This window comes from Schistocerca cancellata, chromosome 5 (genome assembly GCF_023864275.1).
Source record: "Schistocerca cancellata isolate TAMUIC-IGC-003103 chromosome 5, iqSchCanc2.1, whole genome shotgun sequence".
NCBI classification, from domain to species: Eukaryota; Metazoa; Arthropoda; class Insecta; order Orthoptera; family Acrididae; genus Schistocerca; species Schistocerca cancellata.
The window spans coordinates 827,708,748-827,726,136 of NC_064630.1; the positions used below are offsets into that span (position 1 = coordinate 827,708,748).

General features: G+C 40.5%; 1 protein-coding gene across 4 annotated transcripts in view; it reads right to left on the reverse strand.

Annotated features, from left to right (window-relative positions):
- The window catches only part of LOC126187730 (peroxisomal acyl-coenzyme A oxidase 3-like), a 135,610-nt gene that overhangs the window by 40,656 nt on the left and 77,565 nt on the right, over positions 1 to 17,389 (reverse strand). For all 4 annotated transcript variants that reach the window (XM_049928980.1, XM_049928978.1, XM_049928979.1 and 1 more), the window contains exon 11: positions 10,122 to 10,276. In XM_049928980.1, the coding sequence (XP_049784937.1) occupies positions 10,122 to 10,276 (155 nt within the window). The remainder of the gene's footprint in view (positions 1 to 10,121; positions 10,277 to 17,389) is intronic.

Sequence of the window (17,389 nt, forward strand, 5' to 3'; positions counted from 1 at the left end):
GCTTTTTCCAACAATGAAAGACACTCTCCGTGGCCGCACATTCACCAGACATGCTGCTATTGCCTCAGCGATTTTCCAGTGGTCAAAACAGACTCCTAAAGAAGCCTTTGCCGCTGCCATGGAATCATGGTGTCAGCGTTGGGAAAATGTGTACGTCTGCAAGGCAATTACGTCGAGAAGTAACGCCAGTTTCATCGATTTCGGGTGAGTAGTTAATTAGAAAAAAAATCTGAGGCCTTAGACCTTGAATGCACCTCGTATAAACAATCCTTAGGCTGTGGCTAAACAATTTTGCTACAGCTTACTTTCTCCAAGCATCACTAGTCTAACAAAGTGTTCAGGAAGATTGGAAGAATCTGCAAAGTAAAAGACAGGTTGTGATGGAAGGAAGCAGTCAGGTAAGTTGCGAGGTGTGTTGCGTGGCTCAGTAAGGGTCAATGAAAAACATGATCCTGGATGCATTTACACGAGGCTGATGCTTAGGTTGGGTTGGGTCCGCAGCAATATAATCTGTTTTTATATGAACAGGAAATCTAGCAAACAGTTACAATTATGATTTACTATTATCCCCCATTCGGATCTCCAGGCGGGGCTACTCAAGAGGATGTCATTATCAGGAGAAAGAAAACTGACATTCTACAGATCGGAGCGTGAAATGTCACTTCCCTTAATCGGGCAGGTAGGTTAGAAAATTTAAAATGGGAAATGGATAGGTTAAAGTTAGATATAGTGGGAATTAGTGAAGTTCGGTGGCAGGAGAAACAAGACTTTTGGTCAGGTGAATACAGGGTTATAAATACAAAATCAAATAGGAGTAATACAGAAGTAGGTTTAATAATGAATAAAAAACTACCACAAACAGCATAGTGAACACATTATTGCGGCCAAGATAGACATGAAGCCCAAGTCTACTACAGTAATACAAGTTTATATGCCAACTAGCTCTGCAGATGATGAAGAAATTGAAGAAATGTATGATGAGATAAAAGAAATTATTCAGATAGTGAAGGGAGACGAAAATTTAATAGTCATGGGTGACTGGAACTCGGTAGTAGGAAAAAGGAGAGAAGGAAACGTAGTAGGTGAATATGGATTGGGGATTGGGGGGAAGAAATGAAAGAGGAAACTGCCAGGTAGAATTTTGCACAGAGCACAACTTAATCATAGCTAACACTTGGTTCAAGAATAATAAGAGAAGGATGTATACATGGAAGAAGCCTGGAGATACTGACGGGTTTCAGATAGATTATATAATGGTAAGACAGAGATTTAGGAACCAGGTTTTAAATTGTAAGACATTTCCAGGGGCAGATGTGGACTCGGACCGCAAGCTATTGGTTATGAACTGTAGATTAAAAATGAAGAAACTGCAAAAAGGTGGGAATTTAAGGAGATGGGACCTGGATAAACTGAAAGAACCAGAGGTTGTACAGAGTTTCAGGGAGAGCATAAGGGAACAATTGACAAGAATGGGGGAAAGAAATACAGTTGAAGAATAATGGGTAGCTCTGAGGGATGAAGTAGTGAAGGCAGCAAAGGATCAAATAGGTAAAAAGACTACGGCTAGTAGAAATCCTTGGGTAACAGAAGAAATATTGATTTAATTGATGAAAGGAGAAAATATAAAAATGCTGTAAATGAAGCAGGCAAAAAGAAATACAAACGTCTCAAAAATGAGATCAACAGGAAGTGCAAAAGGCTAAGCAGGGATGGCTAGAGGACAAATGTAAAGATGTAGAGGCTTATCTCACTAGGGGTAAGATAGATACTGCCTACAGGAAAATTAAAGAGACCTTTGGAGAAAAGAGAGCCACTTGTATGAATAGCAAGAGCTCAGATGGAAACCCAGTTTTAAGCAAAGAAGGGAAAGCAGAAAGGTGGAAGTAGTATATAGAGGGTCTATACAAGGGTGATGTACTTGAGGACAATATTATGGAAATGGAAGAGGATGTAGATGAAGATGAAATGGGAGATACGATACTGCGTGACGAGTTTGACAGAGCACTGAAAGACCTGAGTCGAAAGAAGGCCCTGGGAGTAGACAACATTCCATTAGAACTATTGGCGGCCTTGGGAGAGCTAGTCCTGACAAAACTCTACCATATGGTGAGCAAGATGTATGAGACAGGCGAAATACCCTCAGACTTCAAGAAGAATATAATAATTCCAATCCCAAAGAAAGCAGGTGTTGACAGATGTGAAAATTACCGAACTATCAGTTTAATATGTCACAGCCGCAAAATACTAACGTGAATTCTTTACAGACGAATGAAAAAACTGGTAGAAGCCGACCTTGGGGAAGATCAGTTTGGATTCCGTACATCTTAGAAGAAACATGAAGGAAAGGCAAACCTACGTTTCTACCATTTGTAGACTTATAGAAAGCTTTTGACAATGTTGACTGGAATACTCTCTTTCAAATTCTAAAGGTGGCAGGGGTAAAATACAGGGAGCAAAAGGCTAGTTACAATTTGTACAGAAACCAGATGGCAGTTATAAGAGTCGAAGGACATGAAAGGCAAGCAGTGGTTGGGAAGGGAGTGAGACAGGGTTTTAGCCTCTCCCCAAAGTTATTCAATCTGTATATTGAGCAAGCAGTAAAGGAAACAAAAGGAAAATTCGGAGTAGGTATTAAAATCCATGGAGAAGAAATTAAAACTTTGAGGTTTGCCGATGACATTGTAATTCTGTCAGAGACAGCAAAGGACTTGGAAGAGCAGTTGAACAGAATGGACAGTGTCTTGAAAGGAGGATATAAGATGAACATCGACAAAAGCGAAACGAGGATAATGGAATGTAGTCGAATTAAGTTGGGTGATGTTGAGGGAATTAGATTAGGAAATGACACACTTAAAGTAGTAAAGGAGTTTTGCTATTTGGGGAGCAAAATAACTGATGATGGTCGAAGTAGAGAGGATATAAAATGTAGACTGGCAATGGCAAGAAAAGCGTTTCTGAAGAAGAGAAATTTGTTAACATCGAGTATAGATTTAAGTGTCAGGAAGTCGTGTCTGAAAGTATTTGTATGGAGTGTAGCCATGTATGGAAGTGAAACATGGACGATAAATAGTTTGGACAAGAAGAGAATAGAAGCTTTCGAAATGTGTTGCTACAGATGAATGCTGAAGATTAGATGGGTAGATCACATAACTAATGAGGAGGTATTGAATAGAATTGGGGAGAAGAGGAGTTTGTGGCATAACTTGACAAGAAGAAAGGACCGGTTGGTAGGACATGTTCTGAGGCACTAAGGGATCACAAATTTAGCATTGGAGGGCAGCGTGGAGGGTAAAAATCGTAGAGGGAGACCAAGAGATGAATACACTAAACAGATTCAGAAGGATGTAGGTTGCAGTAGGTAGTGGGAGATGAAGCAGCTTGCACAGGATAGAGTAACATGGAGAGCTGCATCAAACCAGTCTCAGGACTGAAGCCCACAACAACAACAACAACAACAACATTATTATTATTGTTATTATTATTTATTAACAAACCTATATTTCCATGAACAGTGTTTTTCAATGAAAGGAAAACTTATGTCAATAATGAGGTAAAAAATAAATGTTCATTTGCTTATTCTGCAATATACAGAAAACACTGTTGATAAAGAAAAAGAAAACAAAAGGATCGCATGCACACACACACACACACACACACACACACACACACACACACACACACACAAACACACACACAGTCTGTCCCAAAGGTTTCAAGACTGAGTTAATAAAAAATAGAGAGAAGTTAAGATGGAGGTTTTAATGCTTCAGGTGTTCCACTCACCCATCACCTTTGCACCTCCTCCTTCAGTCTTGGTGGACCACATTTTGTTAGGGGGTCGAGGTTTAAGGGATAAATCTGTGATGACAACAACATCGACACATGACAGCCACATGTCCACTGCTTAATGCAGCCTGCTCACAACTGACTCTTCAAACTTTACACATTTGTTACGTCAAGTTGCCACTGTAGTTACTGTGCTGATGTCGCTTGTACGCCAGAACTAAAATCGTCCTTGGGTGGGCAGGTTATGTATATTTTTATCTCTCATTATTGATGTAAGAATTTTTTCTATCATTATACAGCTTTGATGATGGAAACATAAATTTTCCAAAACCAATTTGGGAATAAAATTCAAAGAAAAATTGTAGTTGTCTATCAATCTTCTAACCCTTCAACATCAATCTGGGTTTGACTGGAATTCTGGAATATAGCTTTAAACTGACAGGAAGTTTGATAATTTGTATCGCATGTAACATCAGTTTTTGGAAATTAAGTCCTAGTCTATATTATGGATGTGACGAAAGTCTACTTTGTATTAATATGAAATATATTTTCATTTTTAAACACAGTGGTGTAAAGTTTATGGGCCAATCATCTCATGACAATTTTTTCGTTATACATTTTAGTATTAAACTATCTAGACATTATCTAACTTTACATGCTGATATCTACTTAGTGAATTACAGTTAATATCAGCATCTGAGTAAATAAGATATTATTTCTCTGGAATGCACAACACGAGATTAAGAGAGATATGATATATCATTTGACCTATGCCTGGTGTTGTTGAGCTTAGACCATTGACCCTTGCTTCATCAACAAGTATCACGTTTATCTGAGATGCCCTTGGCAGATAATTTGTGTGTTTTCAAAGATGAGGGCTGTAAGTGCTGATGCTTCAAGAATTGAGTATTTGATATTTTTACATCCAGAGTTTAGTTTTATTCCTCTGGTAGTATCTTGAAGAAGAGTGCATCAAACCTAACTGAAATACTTACACATTAATGCGACTGATCAGTTCAGGCAGGCTCTTTCCCTAATGTATTGAAATAACTAAAGTCATTCCAGTACATAAAAAAGATGAGAAAGATAATGTAAATAACTACAGGCCCACAGCAATTTCCTCCTGCATTTCAAAAATATTAGAAATAATTTTGGTTAACAAACTTATGAAATTTGTAAATAAAAATAATAGTCTATGCAATGAACAACATGAATTCAGAAATAAGAAGTCAATGAAAACTGCTATCTATGAGTGCATCAATTCCGTATAAGCCTGATGGACAAGAAACAGGAATCAATAGGAGTTTTTATTGACCTGCCAAAGGTTTTGGCATGGTGACAAGTTGAAAAATACGGTATTAGAGGTCTGTCCGACAACTGGATCACTTCCTACCTGAACAATCTTAAGAGTCAGTGTGCATCAAACACACAAATATCGACCTAAAAATTGTATCTGAACCCTTACCAGACTTTAAAAAAAAATTAAATATGGTGTACCTCAAGGATCAGTAATGGGTTGGTTGGTTGGTTGGTGTGGGGAAGGAGACCAGACAGCATGGACATCGGTCTCATCGGATTAGGGAAGGATCGGGAAGGAAGTCAGCCGTGCCCTTTCAGAGGAACCATCCCGGCATTTGCCTGGAGTGATTTAGGGAAATCACGGAAAACCTAAATCAGGATGGCCGGACGCGGGATTGAACCGTCGTCCTCCCGGATCAGTAATGGGACCCCTTCTGTTCCTTCTGTATATAAATGACCTCAACTTAAACGTGGATGCACATTAAACAATTATATTTGTAGATGACACCACAATTCTACTACAAAGAGAAACTAAAGAACAGTTAATCAGTAAACATTGTCACCAAACAACTTAGCAGCTAGGTACAGAAGAATCAACTTGTCATAAGTAGTAAAAAATCAATTGCACTAAAATTCCACAATGCTCCAAACAAGGACATGTTTATCCTGTTGGTCTCTATTAATGAAGAACTTGTTATTAACAGAACTGAAAACAAATTCCTATGACTTTGGCTGCAGAGCAATGTTAAATGGAATAAGGATACTTAATATCTTCATGCATAACTGAGCAAGACATGTTACCATCTTTGCTCACTAAAATCATGCTATACTGAGAAAACAACAATGAATGCATACCATGCCTACTTCCATTCTCACTTTAAATATAGAGCCACTTTCTGGAAAAACTCTAAAACATCTCATGGCACTTCCAAACTACAAGAAAGGGCCATTAGAATCATATTTGGATGCAGATTTTGAGACTAACCTCTGTTTAAGATATCTTATATTATTCCAATGCCATTTGTATACATTGCAAAAATTCTCATACACATTAATGTAATAGATACATTAGATAGATACATTACATACACATTAATGTAATAGATACAGACTGCAGAAAAAATGTGATGATTATTTTACCAGAAAAGAACAAAAATTTACATATAATCCAAATCAACACATCTTTGTGCCAAATATGTACTTTCCACAGGGGAGCTAAACTTTATAACAAACTTCCCGAAGCTATCACTAAGGTCAAAACCTTTGGAAAGTCACTAAAGTCATATTTACAGCAAGACCACTTTTACTCCATTGAAGAATATTTAAATCACTTTTACTCCATTGAAGAATATTTAAATTTGTGAAGTGTGCTACATGAATACTTAATATATAAAGTGTTCTATTCTAACCTTAAATACGTATGTCTAGAAATCACTTTCAGAAGTGTAATTATAACTTGACTTGTCCAATATCGAATGCAAAAGATGCTTTTGTAGACAACAGGACCAATAAATACAATACAGTACAACACAATACAATACAATACAATGCAATACAGCCTATCAAAGTGGCAAATCTGATGTATCCAGCATTTCCAGATTTCCCATGCTACATGTCCAGCAACATTACACTGTGAACAGTTTACCCTGTTGGCAATGTGTGCTTTCCATACATTGTGTATCATTGTAAAAATGACCCCTGAATAAACGAGCTATCACAACACAATATACTGTTACTGTTGGGTAAACCTAAAACAATAAAATGTGGATTTCCCATCCATAAAATAAAAACAGGTAGATAATGTTGAAATAGATCTGTTTGCGTTGAGGCATTTCAGTGACCTTCTAGAAATTGGAATATGATCGTGTAATAGAACTAATGCCAAGGCAAGGCTATTGCCTTTAATGTCAAGCAAAACTAAGAGATGGTCAGCAAGCTGTTATTCAAAACTAGTTCTATTACACCATCATATTCCAATTTCTAGGGGGTCACTGAAATGCTATACAAGGGCGACGCACTTGAGGACAATATTATGGAAATGGAAGAGGATGTAGATGAAAATGAAATGGGAGATACGATACTGCGTGAAGAGTTTGACAGAGCACTGAAAGACCTGAGTCGAAACAAGGCCCCGGGAGTAGACAACATTCCATTAGAACTACTGACGGCCTTGGGAGAGCCAGTCCTGACAAAACTCTGCCATCTGGTGAGCAAGATGTATGAGACAGGCGAAATACCCTCAGACTTCAAGAAGAATATAATAATTCCAATCCCAAAGAAAGCAGGTGTTGACAGATGTGAAAATTACCAAACAATCAGTTTAATAAGCCACAGCTGCAAAATACTAACGCAAATTCTTTACAGACAAATGGAAAAACTAGTAGAAGCCAACCTTGGGGAAGATCAGTTTGGATTCCGTAGAAATATTGGAACACATGAGGCAATACTGACCTTACGACTTATCTTAGAAGAAAGATTAAGGAAAGGCAAACCTACGTTTCTAGCATTTGTAGACTTAGAGACAGCTTTTGACAAAGTTGACTGGAATACTCTCTTTCAAATTCTAAAGGTGGCAGGGGTAAAATACAGGGAGCAAAAGGCTAGTTACAATTTGTACAGAAAGCAGATGGCAGTTATAAGAGTTGAGGGACATGATAGGGAAGCAGCGGTTGGGAAGGGAGTGAGACAGGGTTGTAGCCTCTCCCCAATGTTATTCAATCTGTATATTGAGCAAGCAGTAAAGGAAACAAAAGAAAAATTTGGAGTAGGTATTAAAATCCATGGAGAAGAAATTAAAACTTTGAGTTTCGCTGATGACATTGTAATTCTGTCAGAGACAACAAAGGACTTGGAAGAGCAGTTTAATGGAATGGACAGTGTCTTGAAAGGAGGATATAAGATGAACATCAACAAAGGCAAAACGAGGATAATGGAATGTAGTCGAATTAAGTCTGGTGATGGTGAGGGAATTAGATTAGGAAATGACACACTTAAAGTAGTAAAGGAGTTTTGCTATTTGGGGAGCAAAATAACTGATGATGGTCGAAGTAGAGAGGATATAAAATGTAGACTGGCAATGGCAAGAAAAGCGTTTCTGAAGAAGAGAAATTTGTTAACATCGAGTATAGATTTAAGTGTCAGGAAGTTGTGTCTGAAAGTATTTGTATGGAGTGTAGCCATGTATGGAAGTGAAACATGGACGATAAATAGTTTGGACAAGAAGAGAATAAAAGCTTTTGAAATGTGTTGCTACAGATGAATGCTGAAGATTAGATGGGTAGATCACATAACTAATGAGGAGGTATTGAATAGAATTGGGGAGAAGAGGAGTTTGTGGCATAACTTGAGAAGAAGAAAGGACCGGTTGGTAGGACATGTTCTGAGGCAGCGTGGAGGGTAAAAATTGTAGAGGGAGACCAAGAGATGAATACACTAAACAGATTCAGAAGGATGTAAGTTGCAGTAGGTAGTGGGAGATGAAGCAGCTTGCACAGGATAGAGTAGCATGGAGAGCTGCATCAAACCAGTCTCAGGACTGAAGATCACAACAACAACAACAACAACACTGAAATGCCTCGAAGCAAACAGATCTATTTAGACATTATCTGCCTGTTTTTATTTTATCGACGGGAAATCCATATTTTATTGTTTCAGGTTTACCCAACAGCAACAGTATATTGTGTTGTGATAGCTCATTTATTCAGGGATCATTTTTACAATGATACACAATGTATGGAAAGCACACATTGCCAACAGGGTAAACTGTTCATGGTGTAATGTTGATGGATTGATGTAGCATGGTAAATCTGGACATGCTGGATACATCAAATTTGCCAGTGTGACCATATAACCTGCTACCATGATTAGCCAACAAAATATGAAGTGAATGAATTCATATTGTTACAATATAGGGTGGCACATAAGACTCTGGACAACGATTTAAACAAAAGACTGAATTTATATACATAATTCTGAAGCATATCCAAGTACTTATCTCCTGTCATTATTCCTTCAAAAAAATGTGGTCCAAGTACACTAAATGATGATACTGCCCCACAAACACTCACACCAGGTTGATTTAGAGGCTGTTCTAACAAAAGATTTTGGTTGTCAGTATACCAGCAAGTGCAGATATGTCTGTTAACTTGTCCACCTAATTTAAAATTGGCCTCATCAGACCACCCAATTTTACTCAATAGGATAGGATCAAGTTCCTGCTGGTCAAACATAAATTCACAAAATTGAAGATGTCAATCTGGATCATCTTCAAGTAACCAATGTCATAAGTGTGGAATGTAAACTTTAAACTTCTGTTTGTGTAACACTCTTTGCACTGGCCTTCATGATAAATCCAGCTCAGTTCCTAATCGTCTAGTTGGTAGTTTTGATTTAAAGTGTCATTCCCGTTCATTGACAATTGCAGCAGCACCGCTTTTATAAAATGTATTTAACGTGAAAATCCTTACTTTTTCCATTAACATTGTGACAATTCAGGAAACTACAGATGTAAATGTTTCACAGGTCATGCTATCAACAGTTCACTAGTTTGATTATTGTATTTGTTTTGTTTGTCACTGCATCGTACACTAACTTGACTAGGCATAATTATCACCATTTGGTAATAACAACTTAATGGGTTAAAACATCCTACTGTACTACATCTTGACGTTACTTTAGCTTTCTTTTAATCAACTGTCCAGTGACTTTTCCACCACCCTTTATAATGGAACTGAAAGACAAGTTTTATTGAGGCATCTAAAAGTCATTAATTTCTTCTGAAACAGGAAAATGGATCTAGAATATACTCTGTACATTGTGAAAGATCATTAAAAAATAATTGAGACGAATAAACCTGAATACAAAGAATGAATGTCGATTTTTCAACAAGATAAAAAACCTTAATATAAATTTAGTTCACCTTTTTCTTAACCTTTTTTTTTTAGATTTTCAATAATGCAAAGAATGATTCAGTATTTAAAGGCAAACCAGTATCTTTTTTCCATTGTGCATCTTACAAGAGTACTTTTTGTCATTACCTCTGCATAGGCTAGTGAAAGTGTGCGAGCATAGAACACTTGAGAGTTGTTTTTTGCAGTGAAAGGATCAGCTCCAGTCTTTTGTAATTTCTCCAGTTTCTCCTCTGTTGATACCAGCAACCAACAGATCAGCCACTCATATGCAGAAAGCAAGGCTATGTAACACAAAGAGGGAAATTAGTTCACGGATAATAATTTTAATGAAACTAAAACTAAAAATAAAGTGTTATTATATTACTGGCATATTCTCTCAGTACTTGGACAATACAGACATAATAAAAAAGTGAAATACATAGTACTGACGTTCCACAAGAGTACTTATTTTATAGTTTCTTGTGATCAAATATAGTTCCTTTGCTCTCTCTCGCTAAAGTGGCAGCAGTCACTTCACATTTTCTCACCGTAAGATAACATGCTTGTTGTACATAGTATGACAGATCCCCCTCCACATTCCAATGACACCTTCCTCCCCTCTGGCACCAGTTATTCTGTCCATATAACAGAGCAGTTTATGCCAGAACTCACTTTTCTATTGTTTTGGCTTGTATGTTCTTACACTTTTCCTCTTTGAGTATAATGTAGTGTCAGATTTTCTTGTTCATTGCTTATTTGTGTATTTTTATTTTTATTTGTAAATACCTGAATGAGTGGCTGCATAGTTAAAAAAGCAAGGTGGAACAACAGATCATATGGATAACACAGCATTACGATGCTAGCTGCGTGGCTTATGAACTTTAGTACATTTAAAACTGAAAGTATTGATTCCGAATTCTTTTTCTCTCAAGGCTGAGGGCAGTAAGCCATGGGAGGCTTAGATGTTGTGTGACAAAGTGTGAAAAGTAAAAGTCAAAGGTTCTGTATTCAGTCTGCAAATGGTCCTGAGACCATCTCTTCTGACAGTGCTTTACACATATTGTACAAAAAGATCATCACATTAAAACTTTCCAGAATGTTGACATAGGCATTTGATATAAATTTGTATGTATGCACTAAATAGAGTACTGCATAAGAAAATAACTGAGTAATAATTGTTGACTCAAGATAAGGTTGTCAAATGTAGACTTTCATACCCAGAAATGTCACACTTATTAAAATATCTAGGGTATTATGTCTGGGTGCAATCCAAAGGATTTTTCTCATTATACATGACTTTATATAAGACAAAACTGAACTCAAAAATTGTGGATTGTCAAAGGTGACAGCAATCCACAGGCAAGAACTATTAGGTTAGAATGAAAAATGGTAATGTATATTTTCTTGTAACTCTCATGATAGTGTGAGTGACTGTTTGAAAAAGAGAATTACTGGATTTTATTAGAAATTGTTATTGGGCTGTTACCCACAAAAGCTAGTCTTGTGCCAGGATAACGGATGTGCTGAATACCGACTAATGCAATGGTAAACTGCATTAGTAGTAGTAGTAGTAGGAGGAGGAGGAGGAGGAGGAGGAGGAGTTTTTGTGGTCAGTCTGAAAACTAGTCTGGTGTGGCTCCCTGAGTAAGCCTGTTAATCTGTGCAGAACCACTACAATCCACACTAATTTGAACTTACTTACCATTGTCAGGTCTTGGCTCCCTATATAATTTTTCCCTGTGTGCGTAACGGGGATGTGATCTATCGAACATGTCCTAGTTTTAGTCAAGTTGTGGCATCGCCTACTATTTAATCCACTCTGATTTAGTATATCTTTGTTCGTTACCTAAACAACCTGTCTAATCTTCATCAATTTGCTGTAGCTCCACATTTCAAAATCTATTCTGATCTTGCATGAACTTACAAGGCCACACATCAGACAATTACCTTCGTAAAAGACTCTTAACATTTAAATTAACAAATTTATCTTTTTCAGAAATTCTTTCCTCACTATTGAATATGCATTTTATTTTCTCTCTGCTTTGATCACTTTCACTTATATTGCTGCCCAAACAACAAAACTCATCTACTACTTCTAGACTTCTAGTGTCTCACATCCTAATCAAATTCCCTCAGTGTTGACTGATTTAGAATAAATCCATTACCACTGTTTTCATTTTGTTGATGTTTATCTTACAACCTCTTTTCAGGACACTACCCTTCCCTTCAACTGCTCTTCCAAGTCCTAAAAATAGATCCTCTTTCACCCAATACCGATAATTTCACATCCCACCTGATTGTTTTCCCACAGAGAATGGTTTGGGGAGAATACTTTTCTCACAAGTGAAGAGATTATCTGTGCAGTAAATGAGTACTGTGCTGAGGTGGAAAGCTAACAACTGTTCTTCTTGTAGACAACTCTCAGAGACCTAGAGATTACTTGACAATACACTGAATACCCATTGGCATTTGTGGTTAGTAGTAAGACTGGTTTTAGGATTAACTGTGAAATTCCCAACCACAATATTGTTAGTCACACCTTTTATAATTTATTGGAATATCTGGACTTCAAGCTGTAAATATCAGTCATCACCAACATACATATTAAACAGATTTTAAGTTTCCAAATACAGTTTTTTTCCAGTGACATTCTCAAATAAGTGCTCCACAGTCTGCTTGACAGGTCAGAATGGTCAACGTAAGTACTTTACAGATTACTGAAGTATCTTCTGACAGTGATCACAGAGGAAGTAGAAAAACCATGTGACTGACAAATCTGATGTGACAAGAAGTAACCTGCAATGGCTGTGCTGCCTGTTAAAGTATAATCTGATACACTACATATCCACGAATACTCTGCATTATGATGGGATTTATGGTTACAATTTGAGAATAAATGAATCAATGAATTACTTAACTAAACAGTTTTTAAGGAAATAAAACACTGAATCTCACTGAAGCAAATTCACTCAGCTGAAGGATATTATATTGTGAAATAAATTTCTGTTTCTGCAAAAGAAGGCATTATTTATTATGAGACTTTTTGCTGTCAGGCCTGGTTAGTTTTTTCTTCTCAGAGACACCTACCTGAGCAACCATCAGGTAGGCCATTTGAATTCACCGACTTATTTCATGGCCAGATCTGCCATATGGTCAAGAACTGAAGAATTGTGATACTGAAAGTGAGAGGCCTTTAACAGGCTTTAGTACCCAATGCACACAAATTAATTAATTAACTTCACCAGAAGATCAATCGCACCTAACCATAAACGCCCCCAAACTCTGCTGTTAAACAAGTAAGCTAATGCTCACCTGGTACATATACAACCACTGGACCTGTGTAATATGTAACTGTGGTGTCACCGCCAGACACCACACTTGCTAGGTGGTAGCTTAAATCGGCCGCGGTCCATTAGTACGTGTCGGACCCGCGTGTCGCCACTGTCAGTACTTGCAGACCTAGCGCCACCACATGGCAGGTCTAGAAAAACGGACTAGCACTCGCCCCAGTTGTACGGACGACATTGCTAGCGACTAGACGTACGAAGCCTTCCTCTCATTTGCCGAGAGACAGTTAGAATAGCCTTCAGCTAAGTCCATAGCTACGACCTAGCAAGGCGCAGTTAACCATATCTGGAGAGAGTCTTACTTGTATTCACCATAGAGATGTACCACACAAGAGAATAAAGTTAAGTATATGAGACGCTCCGTTCTTTTCTTATTAGCATTCATTGATCATCCTGTTTCAGACTTCGCGATATTCTGGGGAGCTGATAGCGTGCCTATTCGGCCCTTCATAATAACACTGTGTCGGCACTTCTGTCGACACATAACATTGGCGACGCGGATTAACGGATTGTTCTTTTTTTTCCTTGCTTTGCTCTGATTTGCTTGTGTCATGGCTTCGCCACATTCTCCAGATGTACTGTCCGAATTTTATCGCTTGCAGAATCAGCAGACGCAGGCGTTATTGGATGCCCTTGGACAGCTCGTCCAGGGTCAACATGCGCTGCAAAACGATGCGGCCACCGCCGCTTCCTCGCTACCGCAGCCACAACATGCAGTTGCACCGCAGTTTCGCCAGTTTGATCAAACCCACGAGACCTGGACTGAATGGTCCCGCCAGTTTGGATTTCATCTTGCCGCCTACAGAATTCAAGGTAACGAGCGGCAGCCTCACTTATTGTCTTGTGTCGGCGTGCAAACGTACCGTGTGATAGTGAAATTGTTTCCCCGACGCGACGTAGCAACTCTGTCCTACGAAGAAATTGTGTCGGCTTTAGATGCCTATTTCAAAGAAACAGTTAATGTGGTTGCAAAAAGGTATACGTTCTTTCGTACAAAACGTACGGCCGGTCAAACTAATAGGGAGTGGGTTGCAACTTTGCAAGGCCTTACTAGGGACTGCGCATGTGAATGTGACTGTGGCCTTCCTTATTCAGATACAATGGTGCGTGATGCAATAGCACAGAACGTTTCTGATGTTCGCATAAGGGAACAGATTTTGAAACTAGTCAATCCCTCCCTTCAACAAGTGATAGACATATTGGATGGGCAAGACACACTTGACTTTGTTCAGGAATCATTTGCCACTTCGCCAGCTGTGTGTCGCATTAACCGGCCCGCCGGGCGCGCTGCAAGGAACTGTAAACAGCCTTCGCGCCCGTCCGCGACGCTACGTGTCCCGCGGAAGCAAGCAAATGCAGTGCTGAAATCATGCCCGCGGTGTGCAACTAGACATTCGCGTGAACATTGCCCGTCACGCCAGGCTATTTGCTTTTTCTGCAATAGGAAAGGACATGTTCAAAGTGTTTGCCAGAAAAAGCTCAGATCAGACAATCACAACCGTTCCAGGCCCTTTGCTTCGCGCCGGAATCAAACCAAGGACACTCAGGCTCGGGAACATTCGCCCATGGACATTCATGTAGTTAATGCCACTCCGCCCAGTGTTCCTCTCTGTGACTGTGTTTGTCCCACAAAAAGTGTGCGTCGACGTCGACGGCAATCCCGTCACGTCGCAAGTGATTCTGTACCAGTGTCTGTTCAAGTTGCACAAAACAGTCGCTCTTGTCGTCAGCAAGACAATAAACTTTTTGTAGATTTGGACTTTACCGGACAAGTGATACCATTCCAGCTCGATACTGGAGCTGCAGTTTCATTGCTCAATCACGCTACGTACAAACAACTGGGCGCACCGCCGTTGCGTGCCGCAAAAGTTCAGCTCACTAGTTATTCAGGACAGCATATCCCTGTGTTAGGACAGTGCAGCCTTCTTGCAACATACAAGGGACAAACAAAACTTGTGTCGTTTTACGTTCTTCGTTCTTCTGCTGCAGTCAACTTGTTTGGTTTAGATTTATTTCAATTGTTTAACTTGTCAATAGTAAATCAGGTCCTATCAGTGAACCAGACTGTGCCTTCAGCCAGTCTTTCTAGTCTATGTGAGGAATTTGCAGACATTTTTGAACAACAATCCGCACCGCCGCGGAAATTCTTTGCATGGCCGAAAGCCACTTCCCCTTGGCAACGTTTACACATAGATTTTGCTGGTCCATTCTGGAATGCTCGATGGTTGGTTGTTGTCGATTCCTTCAGTAATTTTCCTTTTGTTGTCCGGATGTCTTCCACGACGTCATCTGCCACCATCCAAGCGTTGTCTGCTATCTTTTGCATTGAAGGTCTTCCACAGACTATTGTTTCCGACAATGGCCCACAATTCATGTCTGCAGAATTTCAGTCATTCTGCAAGGCCAATGGTATTCAACATCTGACATCCGCACCGTTTTCGCCTCAGTCAAACGGTGCCGCTGAACGTTTGGTCCGGACTTTCAAGTCACAGATGTTGAAATTGAAAGAGTCGCATTCTCGGGAGGACGCGTTGTTGCTCTTTTTGTCTTCGTATCGCTCTCAGCCCCGCGATGGTCGCTCACCGGCTGAGTTGCTTCACGGTCGTCCTCATCGAACCTTGATGTCTTTGCTGCATCCGCCGTATCAGGTTCCTGTGCAGCGGCAGACTCCTGCTTTTGCTCCTGGCGACGTTGTATTCTATCGTAACTATCGCGGTTCACGGCGTTGGCTCGCAGGGCGCATTCTTCGCTGCCTCGGCCGCGCGATGTATTTGGTTATGGGGGCCTCTGGTGAGGTGCGTCGGCATCTCAATCAGCTGCGCCTCTGTCGTCGCCTGGGTTCTGCCGCTCCCCGTCTGCTTTCAGCGACGGAGCCGTCCGGTCAGCGCCCTGGGGACCCATCTACTGGCTCGCCTCATCCCCAGGTGTTACCGCCGATGCCTTCCATTCTGCCCCATGGCGCCGCGCAGCCGCCGTCGCCGCCGCAGCCGCCGCTGCCGCAGCCTGCAGAGGACGCTTCGCTGCAGCCGCCAACCGCCTCCCTGGGTCACGCGCCGCCGATCGCTTCCCGTGACCAGCTGTCGTCCGCCCTGGACCTCTTGCCCGCTCCGGACCACATGGCGTCATCGCGCGTCGGATACCCCGACGCAATGGAGGTCGACCCTTCGGACACTCCTGTCTCTTTACGGGCGCATACGCCGCATGTTGACGTGCACCCTGGAGTAGGTTTCCAGGCGTTTCCTAGCTCCCCTCGGACCGAATGGCCGGGTGCGGGTGGCACAGCCTCGCCTGTTGTTAGGCTCCCCACCTCATCGCATACGTCAACATGGGGCCCTCCCCACGGCGGGCGTAAGCCTTATAACACGACCGTTCGCCGATTTGCGGGGGAGGAATGTGGTGTCACCGCCAGACACCACACTTGCTAGGTGGTAGCTTAAATCGGCCGCGGTCCATTAGTACGTGTCGGACCCGCGTGTCGCCACTGTCAGTACTTGCAGACCTAGCGCCACCACATGGCAGGTCTAGAAAAACGGACTAGCACTCGCCCCAGTTGTACGGACGACATTGCTAGCGACTAGACGTACGAAGCCTTCCTCTCATTTGCCGAGAGACAGTTAGAATAGCCTTCAGCTAAGTCCATAGCTACGACCTAGCAAGGCGCAGTTAACCATATCTGGAGAGAGTCTTACTTGTATTCACCATAGAGATGTACCACACAAGAGAATAAAGTTAAGTATATGAGACGCTCCGTTCTTTTCTTATTAGCATTCATTGATCATCCTGTTTCAGACTTCGCGATATTCTGGGGAGCTGATAGCGTGCCTATTCGGCCCTTCATAATAACACTGTGTCGGCACTTCTGTCGACACATAACAGTAACACTATACCGAATACCACATAGTGGATGCTTCTGGACCTACCTGCTTAAGTATTTTGGAGCACTGTTACTGATGATGTGATTAAGTTGAAGAATTCTTGGTTTGTGTGTCACAGATCACACACTGAAGTCAATTGCAAATAACTCTTGGTAATACTAGAATTTTATCCACCTTTCAACCGTACTTTAAC